Source organism: Trachemys scripta, chromosome 24 (assembly GCF_013100865.1).
Source record: "Trachemys scripta elegans isolate TJP31775 chromosome 24, CAS_Tse_1.0, whole genome shotgun sequence".
NCBI lineage: Eukaryota > Metazoa > Chordata > Testudines > Emydidae > Trachemys > Trachemys scripta.
This window is the reverse complement of record NC_048321.1, coordinates 12,309,373-12,320,311: the sequence shown is the minus strand read 5'-3', so window position 1 is coordinate 12,320,311 and position 10,939 is coordinate 12,309,373. Positions and strand designations below refer to the sequence as shown.

At 57.8% G+C, this 10,939-nt stretch overlaps 2 protein-coding genes across 3 annotated transcripts in view; both read left to right on the top strand.

The window, feature by feature from the left end:
• Window positions 1-771: 771 nt before the first annotated feature.
• Window positions 772-8,632, top strand: LOC117869859 (sialic acid-binding Ig-like lectin 13). The gene is made up of 3 exons (XM_034756967.1): window positions 772-920; window positions 7,791-8,156; window positions 8,322-8,632. The coding sequence occupies exons 1-3, from the start codon at window positions 842-844 to the stop codon at window positions 8,630-8,632; spliced, it is 756 nt and encodes a 251-aa protein (XP_034612858.1). The 5' UTR covers window positions 772-841.
• Window positions 8,633-10,019: 1,387 nt separating this feature from the next.
• LOC117869568 (sialic acid-binding Ig-like lectin 13) overlaps window positions 10,020-10,939 on the top strand; it is a 55,971-nt gene continuing 55,051 nt past the window's right edge. For both annotated transcript variants that reach the window (XM_034756528.1, XM_034756527.1), the window contains exons 1-2: window positions 10,020-10,109; window positions 10,752-10,911. In XM_034756528.1, the coding sequence (XP_034612419.1) occupies window positions 10,833-10,911 (79 nt within the window). In that variant the 5' untranslated portion in view covers window positions 10,020-10,109; window positions 10,752-10,832. The remainder of the gene's footprint in view (window positions 10,110-10,751; window positions 10,912-10,939) is intronic.

The window sequence follows — 10,939 nt, the reverse complement described above, 5'->3', positions numbered from 1 at the left end:
GCTCGGAGCGAAGGACCTCCCGCCAAATTGCCGCCGCGGATCGCAATCGCGGGTTGTTTTTTTTGGCAGGGGGCTGCTTGGGGCGGCAAAACCCCTGGAGCTGGCCCTGGTAGCCGGCTAGTGGCACAAGCCACAGGCTGGAGGCTGGGTGTGGGCGGAGGCTGGAGTGGGGGCAGGTCGCCAGCAACGCAGCATCTTGGGCTGGAGGGGGAGGGGACACGGCTGCTCCCCAGCCCAGCTCACACCCCAGACAGCCCCACCCTGGTCAGACGTGCACATTCCCAGCAGCTGGGGTGAAACCAGAGCCGGGGTGTGAGAGGCCCAGGGGCTGAGCGCACAGGCTGTGGGGGAGGGACGCAGAGACAGGGCACTGCCCCCAGCTCTGCGTGCACACGGCTGGGGGGCAGGCGGGACGCCGGACTAGAGGGGCCCGTGGGTCTGCGCTGTGTGGGGCTGGGCGGGTTTGGCAGGATGTGGTTTCCCTGTGGGAGGGGGGAGTTGCAGTAGCTGTGGTTCGGTGCCCGCTCAGCGCTGGGCTGGGTGCAGAATCACCCGGGCCCTCGGTAAGTACAGACAGACCCTGTGTGTGAATCCCAGCCCCGCACCGCTCTAACCACTATACTCCAGTCCCCTCCCCAAGCCAGGGCTAGAACCCAGGAGTCCTGGCTCCCAGCCCTGCCCCGCTCTAACCACTAGATCCCACTCCCCTGCTCTGCTCAGTCATTTCCCCGCCCTCTCTCCCACCAGCACCATGCAGTGATCTGGAACCCACTGAGAGCAGCAAATCACAGAGCCCGTGAGTCCAGGTGCTGGCTGCCCCCCGGAGCTGCCGAGCAGGAGGATGTGGGTACCAGGAGCCAGCCAGATGCCCCCTTCCACCAAGCTCTGCATTGAAATCATCCTCGCACTGCTCTGCCAGGGTAAGAGAACAACAGCAGAGACACCTGGGCTGGCAGGAATCCCCCGAGCTGGGGAGAGAACCCAGGAGTCCTGGGTTCCAGATGCCTCCTGCTGTAAGCGTTGATACTGGTCAAATAAACTATGGTTTGGGGAAATAAAGGGGCTCTAGCGGGGGGGGAGGGTAGAGCCCAGGCTTGGACTAGCAGGGGGCTGCAGGTCGGGAGTGAGGGGCAGAATGTGATTTCAAAGCAGAATTTTCCCCAAGAATTGAAATTGGGGGTGGGGGGGCTGTTTGAAGGCAGGGGGGGGGGGGGGGGGGCGAGCGGGGGGGGGGGGGGGGGGGCTGTATGGCACCATGGTAACAGCTGAGAAATATGTCACGGCCATTTTATTAGCTCTAACTCAGGCTGTAAAACCGTCACCACATTAGAGCTGGCTACTCAAGCCTTCTATGAAGCACGACAGCTCCAGCCTTCTTGGCTTCTTGCTGTAATTCTGGACTTGTTGAATGCCGTCAGTTCCCCTTCGGAGGCTTCTCCTGTGCCCGGTTCTGCCAGGCCTTCACGGCAGGCTCCTTCCTTCCTGCTCCTGACCAGGCAGACGGCGACTCCCCCCAGAACACGGCGTTCTGTTCGGTGAGGAAAGAGAATTTCCCGGGTTGGATTAACTTGAACTTCAGTCCTGGAGCATCTTCTATTTTCTCCAAGACATTCAGGCTTTTTGGACTCTTGCTGAAAAAAAGAGTCTAATGAAGACATTGAATTTACGGCTTCTTAAATGTCTTTTCAAGATTCTGCAGCTCGTACTAGTTCTAGTTGAATAGATTACAGCATTGTAGGGCTGGAAGGGACCTCGAGAGGCATCTAGTCCAGTCCCCTGCACTCATGGCAGGACTAAGTATTATCTAGACCTTCCCTGACAGGTGATTGTCCAACCTGCTCTTAAAAATCTCCCATGATGGAGATTCCACAACCTCCCTAGGCAATTTATTCCAGTGCTTAACCACCCTGACAGTTAGGAAGTTTTTCCAAATGTCCAACCTAAACCTCCCTTGCTGCAATTTAAGCCCATTGCTTCTTGTCCTGTCCTCAGAGGTTAAGGAGAACAATTTACCTCTCTTCTCCTTGCAACAACCTTTTATGTACTTGAGAACTGTTCTCATGTCCCCTCTCAGGCTTCTCTTCTCCAGAGTAAACAAACCCAATTTTTTCAATCTTTCCTCAGGATCTATGACCTTTTTCTAGACCTTTAATCATTGTTGTTGCTCTTCTCTGGTCTTTCTCCAATCTGTCCACATCTTTCCTGATATGTGGCACCCAGAACTGGACACAATACTCCAGCTGAGGCCTAATCAGAGCAGAGCAGAGCGGAAGAATTACTTCTCATGCCTTGCTTACAACACGCCTGCTAATACAGCCCAGAATGATGTTTACTTTTTGGCAACAGTGTTACACTGATCACTCATTTTTAGCTTGTGATCCACTATGACCCCCAGATCCCTTTCCGCAGTACATCTTCCTAGGCAGTCATTTCCCATTTGTATGTGTGCAACTGATTGTTCCTTCCTAAGTGGAGCACTTTGCATTTCTCCCCATTGAATGTCATCCTATTTACTTCAGACCATTTCTCCAGTTTGTCCAGATTATTTTGAATTTTAATCCTATCCTCCAAAGCACTTCCGATCCCTCCCAGCTGGGTATCGTCCGCTAACTTTAAAAGTGTACTCTTTATGCCATTATCTAAATCACTGATGAAGATATGGAACTGGACCCAGAACTGATCCCTGCGGAACCCCACTCGTGATGTCCTTCCAGCATGACTGTGAACCACTGATAACTACTCTCTGGGATCGGTTTTCCAACCAGTTATGCACCCACTTAGGTTGTATTTGCCTAGTTTGTTTATAAGAAGGTCATGCGAGACAGTATCAAAAGCCTTATTAAAGTCAAGATACACCACATCTACCACTTTCCCCTATCCACAAGGCGTGTTACCCTGTCAACGAAAGCTATCAGGCTGGTGTGACAGGATTTGTTCTTGACAAATCCATGATGGCTGTTACTTATAACCCTATTGTCTTCTACGGGTTTGTACATTGATTGCTTAATTATTTGCTCCATTATCGTCCAGATCCTGCAGTTAAAATGGCCTCTTCAGTATGTATAGGAGAGATTAGGATTATACCTTGCTCTGAGCAAAGCTTGCACTCCATTGTGTCTTCCAGAGAAGTTTGCAGCTCCATCAGATGTAGAAGCAGCATCGATTTGGGGTCCAGTTGACAAGCATTTAACTCTTCTGAGATGTGGGTTGTCAGAGATGCGGCCGCTGTGTCGTCTATAACCTGAACATCTAGAAATGCATCTACTGGCCTCCCACGGCCATCAGGAGAACGTCCGCAGTGACTTAGTACGTGACACTCATTTGCACGGTGCATTTCTCAGCCATGTCTGCATGATGTCTGACTGCGGGGAGAGAGTTCTTCACTTACCAGCTCCTGCGTCTTTCAAAACCAGCGTCCACATTCAGCGTTAACAAGTGACAACGCACTTCACATGGCTTCATGTTGGGCTGTGACACAAACTGCGCTGTGTCTCCAGCATTAAGTGCTTCTAAATCTGCCTGTGCCCCGTGACTGGCTCAGAGGTTTCCTGCAGACCAGACGCTTGGTGTTTTGCAGCCCTTTACTGGGCTCGTCAGCCCTGGCTTTGCTGATGGGCCTGGCAAACCAAGCGCCTCCACTTTTGCCCGCTGTAGCAGCGAGACGCTTTCCTTCCGCATAAGCTTTGTGGCCAGAGGTGCACCAGGGGCTTCCTTTGCATGGTCACTACATAGGAAACATTTGAGCAACAAACGTCGAGAACAGCCCTTAGGTTGCGGTTTCTTCAGCAGGTAGCTTGGTTTGTGCTTCGGGCTGTTGGGATGTCGATAAACCATTTGAACCTGCAGATGGCGGGTTGGTGCAGTCTTGGTTCCTGGCATGTTCCTCCCCTTGGTTGGTTTCAACACTGGAGGGGGATGGGGGATTTCAGGGTAGCTGCACCCCCCCTTGTGGGGGAGGAAAATCCATGATCCTGGACAAATAAATTACGGTTTGTGGAAATAAAGGGGGTCTGGCAGAGCTGTGGAGTGGGGGGAGCCCAGGCATGGTCTGGCAGTGAGGGGCACCGGCAGAGCTGTGGGGAGAATGAGATGTTCAGGAAAAGGTGGGCTGGTGAGTAGAATTCCCCTTCCAATCAGCCCTTGGCTCCCGGCCCAAAGCCACTTCCTCTTTCACCGGCTAATAAACAGGGCCAGATTAACCTTTTATGGGCCCGGCGTTGAATATATTTGTGTGCCCCCATAGGGGCAAAGGAGCATGGCCCAGGGAGGCGGGAGTCAGTCCCCAGTGTGAGGGGCCAGCCAGGGGCAATGGGGCAGCCCCGCTCCACCCAGCCCAGTGCAGGGCACTGTACACAAACTGGCTGTTGCCAGATGCACAGTGGCCAGCCCAGCCCTGTGCTGCCAGCGTGCCCCTTCCCCTCAGGGGTGGGCCCAGGCTGGGCCACACAGCCCCCGACTCCCTATGGCCAGAGCCCCCCTTCCCCCCCCCCCCCGATCCTCCACCACAAATGCACAGCGGCCTGCAACCCCCTCCCCTGCCCAGCACCCCCCCACACAGCCACACCAGTACTGCCCAGTGCACTTCCCTTCCGCCCCCACCACAACTACACAGCACCCCACTCAGACCCCCCACTGCCCAGCATCCCGACACACAGAGCTCCCCCACCGCCCCCCAAGAGACTCCCCCCACTGCCCAGCATCCCGACACTCACAGCTCGCCCACCACCCCCCAAGAGACCCCCCCCACTGGCCAGCAGCCCCATCCCCCCACCTCCAGAGACCCATTCCCTCACATGCTGCCCCATGGTCACTCACCGGTCCCGTGCCAGAGCGGGGAATCACTCCGGCCTCTCGGGACTGGCATGATCAGCCAGGGCAGGGTCTCCCCTGCCCTGTCCGGACTCCCTCAGGACCCACCTGCCTGGAAATAGGATGTCCATACATCCCCGTTTGGCCGGGACAGGTCCCTTTTTAAGCTCTGCCCCAGCCGTCCTGACTTCTCTGACAAAAATGGGCATTTATCCCGTTTGCTCTCACCAGCCGATCAGTTGGCGAGAGCCAATGAACAAATGCCCAGTTTACTAGAAAAGTCCGGTGCGCCCCCCTAGCGGGGCGTGGAGAAACGTGTGTGTATGGGGTGGGGACACGAGGGGTTAGGCAGCAGGGCTTGGGGGGTCAGCCCCAGCTAGAATGGAGCTTGGGAGGGGGTTAGGGGCCAGCCCCAGATCTGGCAGTGGTGTGGGGGGCTGGGGCGAGGGAGGGGTCAGCCCCAGATCCTGGCAGCATCATGCGGATCTTGGGGAGGGGGGGTCAGCCCCTGGCTGCAGCATGGGGAGCAGTGGGGGAGGGGTCTGCCCCAGAGGCGGATTTAGGGTCAGTGGGGTCCTGTGCTTAGCTTCATTTTGGGGGCTTCTCTTTGGGACCCAGCCAAGAAAAAGACCGTTCTCCCTTATCTCCCCCCAGCCCTGGTTTTCAGTCCTCCTATAAGTAATAGGAAGTAAATGAAAATAAAGGGCGGTACCTTGACTTCTTGTCGTCCAACTTGTTTTTCCACAGACCACTTGAAAATCGCTGGGGGTCTCGGCGAACCACTTAATGATCTTCCCAGATATTGTTTGTACCATTAGCTAACTAGTGTAAAGCACTTTGGATAAGAGCGTTTTATAAAATAACGTAAAAAACATTGGGGTGCAGGGCCTGGCCAGGAGTTGGGGTGAGAGAGGGGGCTCAGGGCTGGGGGTGCAGGGTCTGGGAGGGAGTTAGGGTGCAGGAGCAGGCTGGGGGTTGGGGTGCGGGGTCTGGCCAGGAGTTGGGGTGCAGAAGGGGGCTCAGGGCTGGGGGTGCAGGGTCTGGGTGGGAGTTAGGGTGCAGGAGCAGGCTGGGGGTTGGGGTGCAGGGTCGGGCCAGGAGTCAGGTTTCAGAAGGGGGCTCAGGGCTGGGGCAGGAGGTTGGGGTGTGGAGCGCTTACCTGGGGCAGCTCCCATTTGGTGCAAGGGATGCAGGTGGGTATGGGGGGGGCTGCAGGAGCTCCCATTTGGTGCTCAAGGTGGGGGTGGGGATGTGGAGGGGTGCAGGAGTCAGGGCTGGGGTCGTGGGGGGGTGAGGGGTGTGCAGGAGTCAGGGCAGAGGGCTGGGGGTGTGGCCTGGTGTCGTAGGGGTGCTCCCAGCCCCCTGCCCTGAGCGTCTCACGGGGGGGGGGGGTTATGGGGAGGGAGAGTGCGGGGGCCCCGCCTTTGCTCTGTCCTGCCCCTATTCCATCCCGCACCCCAAGCCCCCCACTCCCTGCCTCTTCTCTGCCTCCTCCCCCTCCCTCCTGGAGCGCCGGCAAACAGCTGTTTGGCGGTGGGGGAAGCGGAGGAGGGGGAGCTTGGCTGCCAGTGGGGGCGGGACAGAGGCGGGGGGGAAGGAAGAACTGGTCGTGCTTTCGGCTGCAGCCCAATCAGAGCGGGCCGGGCCGGCCGGTCGGGGGCCCCTTTGGAGCCTGGGCCCGGCGCCATTGTAAACCCGGTACTGCTAATAAAGGCAAATATTGACCCACGCGAGAAATCGAGTCTCGTTATCAGAGCCGGCACCCGTCAGTGACTTGGAAACACCCCCCCACACACTCTAACCACTAACCACCCACTAGGGTTACCATATTTCAACAATCAAAAAAGAGGACAGTGGGAGCCCGCCCTAGCCCCTCCCACTTCCCGCCTCCTGACTGCCCCCCTTAGAATTCCCCCGCTCCTTGTCCCCTGACTGCCCCCTCCTGGGACTCCTGCCCCTAACTGCCCCCCAGGACCCCACCCCCTACCTAAGCCTCCCTGCTCCTTGTCCCCTGGGTGCCCCCTCCTGAGACCCCCATCATAACTGGCCCCCTAGGACCCCTGACTGCCCAAAACCTTATCCACAGCCCCGCCCTTGACAGCCCCCCGCAGAACTCCTGACCCATCCAACCTTCCCCCTGTCCCTGTCTCTTGACTGCCCCATCCAGAACCCCCCGCCCCTTCTCCGACCCCCTGGCCCCCTTTCTGTGCCGCTTAGAACAGCGTGTCGGGCTCCACATGTAGCCCGACACGCTGCCGCGCTCCCCCACAGAGCGCATAGCCCGGTTCCCGCCCTTGCAGAGTGCTACGGAGCGGCGCGCTGGGCAGCGGGGGGGCGGGTAGCAGGGGGAGGAGCTCCAGACTGCCGGAGGCCCGATGCGAATGGCCGGCGATCTGCGAATGCGGGGGGGGGGGGGCGGAGAGAGAGGAGGGGAGTGATCTGAAGCTGCAAGGGAGAGGAGCGGGGAAGCGGAGGAGGGGCTCTGGCTGTCGGAGCCCCGAGCGAGCGGCTTGATCGGGCTGGCTGCCCTGTCGGCCGTGCCGCACTCTGCATGCATGGGGGGAATCCAGACATTTACAAATTCCCCCCCAGGACGCTATTTTTAAACTTAAAAAGCCGGACATGTCCGGGAGAATCCAGACGAATGGTAACCCTACCACCCACTCCCCTCCTAGAGCCAGGAGAGAACCCAGGAGTCCTGGCTCCCAGCCCCCCTCCCCAGCTCTAACCACTAGACCCCACTCCCCTCAAGCCTTCCATATTTCATCTCTGCTCCCTTGTTGGTGTCTTTTTATTCTCTCTCCCCAGGGAAGGACTGAGGGGCACCGGCAGAGCTCTGTGTGGGGGTGGGGGTGGATCTAAGGGGGTGTGGGTCAGGACTGAGGGGCACCGGCAGAGCTCTGTGTGGGGGTGGGGGTGAATCAGGGGGCTGCAGGTCAGGACTGAGGGGCACTGGCAGAGCTGGTCTGTTTCCCCTGCAGATCGGCTCTGCCAGGCGCCCGTCTATCAGATACAGGTCCCGTCCCGCGTCACGGCCCAGCAGGGTCTCTGCGTCCTGCTCCCCTGTAATTTCACAGCCAATTTTGAGTCCTCCGAGGTCGCCTACAAATACTGGTTTCTCAGGGACGACGACAGGGACACCAGCCCGGCCATGGCCACCATAGATCCTGCCAGGGCCCTGCGGGAGCCTGGGGGCCGGATCAGCCTGGTGAGGGAAGCCCCAGATGACTGCTCCCTGCGCATCAGCGACGTGAGAGCCAGAGACAGGGACCGCTACTACTTCCGCTTCCAGAAGGGAGACTTTAAATACACCTACCCTGAGACCCAGCCACTGGTGGACGTGACAGGTGAGGCCGGGGGGCCCTGGAGAGCTCAGCAGGATTAACTCTGCTTATACCCAGTGGCAGGGAGTCCCACGGGTTAGCCCCACTAATACCCTGGGGCAGGGAGTTCCAGGGATGAACCCCAGTAATTCCCCATTGAGTTGAATTTTAATGGTGTCGCCTGCTTAGAGCTGACGGAGCCACCGGTGCTGAGGGTCCCCGAGGTGCTACTCTCCGAACAGCTGGTGAATGTGACCTGCCAGGCTCCATGGACCTGCTCTGGGACCCCTCCCCAAATCACCTGGACAGGGGGGTTCAACTACACAGCCAGGAATCTCTCGGTCACCCTGGCAAATGGCAGTGTCTCCTACAGCTCTGAGCTCAGCTTCACGCCAGCCCCGGGGGACCACAGCAAAGAGCTCGTCTGCACCGTCACGTACCCCGCCCTGGTCGGGGTCTTCACCCGCAGATACGTCCGACTCCAGGTCCACTGTGAGTGATCCCATCCAGCTCCAGCGGGGGGATAAGGTCTAGAGGTTAGAGGGGTGGGGGCTGGCAAATCAGACTCCTGGGTTCTATCCCTGGCTCTGGGAGGGGTGTGGGGTCTAGTGGTTAGAGCAGGGGGGCTGAGAGCTAGGACTCCTGGGTTCTATCCCTGGCTCTGGGAGGTGCGTGGGGTCTAGTTACAGGGGATGGGCTGAGAGCCAGGTCTCCTGGGGTCTAGAGGAGGGCACTGGGGTTCCAGGAGACAAATCCCCCCCCCCACATCCCTTGTCCCGTTGCAGACCCGCCCAGAACCAGTTTGAGCTAGTCCTTGTTTACCACTGCGCCACTGCTGACCATTGAAAACGGCGGGAAGCAGTCTAGGTAACCCTCGGGTCACATGACCAATACTCCATTTTGGATTCTAACATGGATGCCACCCACATACAATAAACAGTGATAATACAAACACAAACAAACTTTAGGATTTGGCCCCTAACAATAGTAAACCCAAAATGAACTTTCTTTAACAGAGGCTGAGCTAAAGATTCAAATAAAGTGTAAGGGCCTGAAAACAGGCTGAAGAAAGACACATACAATGCAATCTGTAACTCCCCCCCCTCCCGGGGAGGAGGGCTGGCTGGCTCAGGGGACTGGGAAGTGTCTGTGAATCCACAAGAAGGGCACACTGACATGTTGCACTGAAACTGAGCTTTAAGGGTGACAACTTTCCCCCCATGTACACCCCATTTCCTAAAATGATGATAAATCTTGATCAAAGTATGCCTCGGGTGGTGTCATTCGAAAATTCATAATCTGCTGAACATTATTATCCCGCTGAAATACGGGTAGCAATACTGTGGATGAAGTTATAAGATTCTACAGTACGATTGTTACTGTCATTCTGGGTAACGCCCACGTACCAGTTTTTCAGAGACAAAGGCACACAGGCCCCAGACAGCTGTTAACGAGCCATTGTCCAGCTAGTATGGGGTGGGGAGAGGTATAAACAAGAAATGTACATTTCATCGCTGTGGCGGTTCAAATCCCACATCCACTGCTTGTCGCCTGCACCCCAGCTGCGGGACTCCTCAAAGAGGACAGTGGTATGAAAACAAGAGACAGTGCCCTGCGTTTTACCTCTCCTCTTCTTCCATGTGTCGACCGAAACCACCAGGAGACATCTGATGCCAATGAACTGAGGAAGGAGGGGACCCCCTGCAAGGACAGCCAGCCTGTGAAAGGAACTACTGCTTAGGATGCGACAAATCATGCCGGAGTGAATCAGGTTGTGTTAATGTTCCCTCGACACCGGCGTGGGTGGGAACCGCAGTTGAGGACTCCAGGGTTGGGGCAGGACGTTGGCCTTTGCTGAGCTGACGGACCCATCCAGCAACGGGAGCGGACAGAGCCGTGCACGAGGCAGATCTCCAGCGGGGAGCTGGAGGGAGGCAGGGATCGAGCACTTGCTGGGGTCGCTCTGCAGTTTAATTCGTGAGGAGCCGGCTAGTGGCGCAAGCTACAGGCTGGAGTCTGGGTGTGGGCGGAGGCTGGAGGGGGAGCAGGTTGCCAGCAACACAGCATCTTGGGCTGGAGGGCGGAGGGGACACGGCTGCTCCCCAGCCCAGCTCGCACCCCAGACAGCACCACCCTGGTCAGACGTGCACATTCCCAGCAACTGGGGTGAAAACCTGAGCCGGGATGTGGGAGGCCCAGGGGCTGAGCACACAGGCTGTGGGGGAGGGACGCAGAGACAGGGCACTGCCCCCAGCTCTGTGTGCACATGGCTGGGGGGCAGACGGGACGCCGGACTAGAGTGGCCCATGGGTCTGCGCTGTGTGGGGCTGGGCGGGTTTGGCAGGATGTGGTTTCCCTGTGGGAGGGGGGAGTTGCAGTAGCTGTGGTTCGGTGCCCGCTCAGCGCTGGGCTGGGCGCAGAATCACCCGGGCCCTCGGTAAGTACAGACAGACCCTGTGTGTGAGTCCCAGCCCCGCCCCGCTCTAACCACTATACTCCAGTCCCCTCCCCGAGCCAGGGCTAGAACCCAGGAGTCCTGCCTCCCAGCCCCCCAGTGCTAACCACTAGATCCCACTCCCCTGCTCTGCTCAGTCATTTCCCTACCCTCTCTCCCACCAGCAGCATGCAGCGATCTGGGACCCACTGAGAGCAGCAAATCACAGAGCCTGTGAGTCCTCCCTGGAGCCGCGGAGCGGGAGGATGTGGGTGCCAGGAGCCAGCCAGATGCCCCCTTCCACCAAGCTCTGCATTGAAATCATCCTCGCACTGCTCTGCCAGGGTAAGAGAACAACAGCAGAGACACCTGG

What these genes read in the sequence shown, in the direction of transcription:
- LOC117869859 (XM_034756967.1), top strand. Translation starts at nt 842, where the DNA reads ATGTGGGTACCAGGAGCCAGCCAGATGCCCCCTTCCACCAAGCTCTGC. An exon ending in CCTCGCACTGCTCTGCCAGG is followed by an intron (nt 921 to 7,790) that starts GTAAGAGAACAA and finishes TTTCCCCTGCAG; the next exon opens with ATCGGCTCTGCCAGGCGCCC. An exon ending in GCCACTGGTGGACGTGACAG is followed by an intron (nt 8,157 to 8,321) that starts GTGAGGCCGGGG and finishes TCGCCTGCTTAG; the next exon opens with AGCTGACGGAGCCACCGGTG.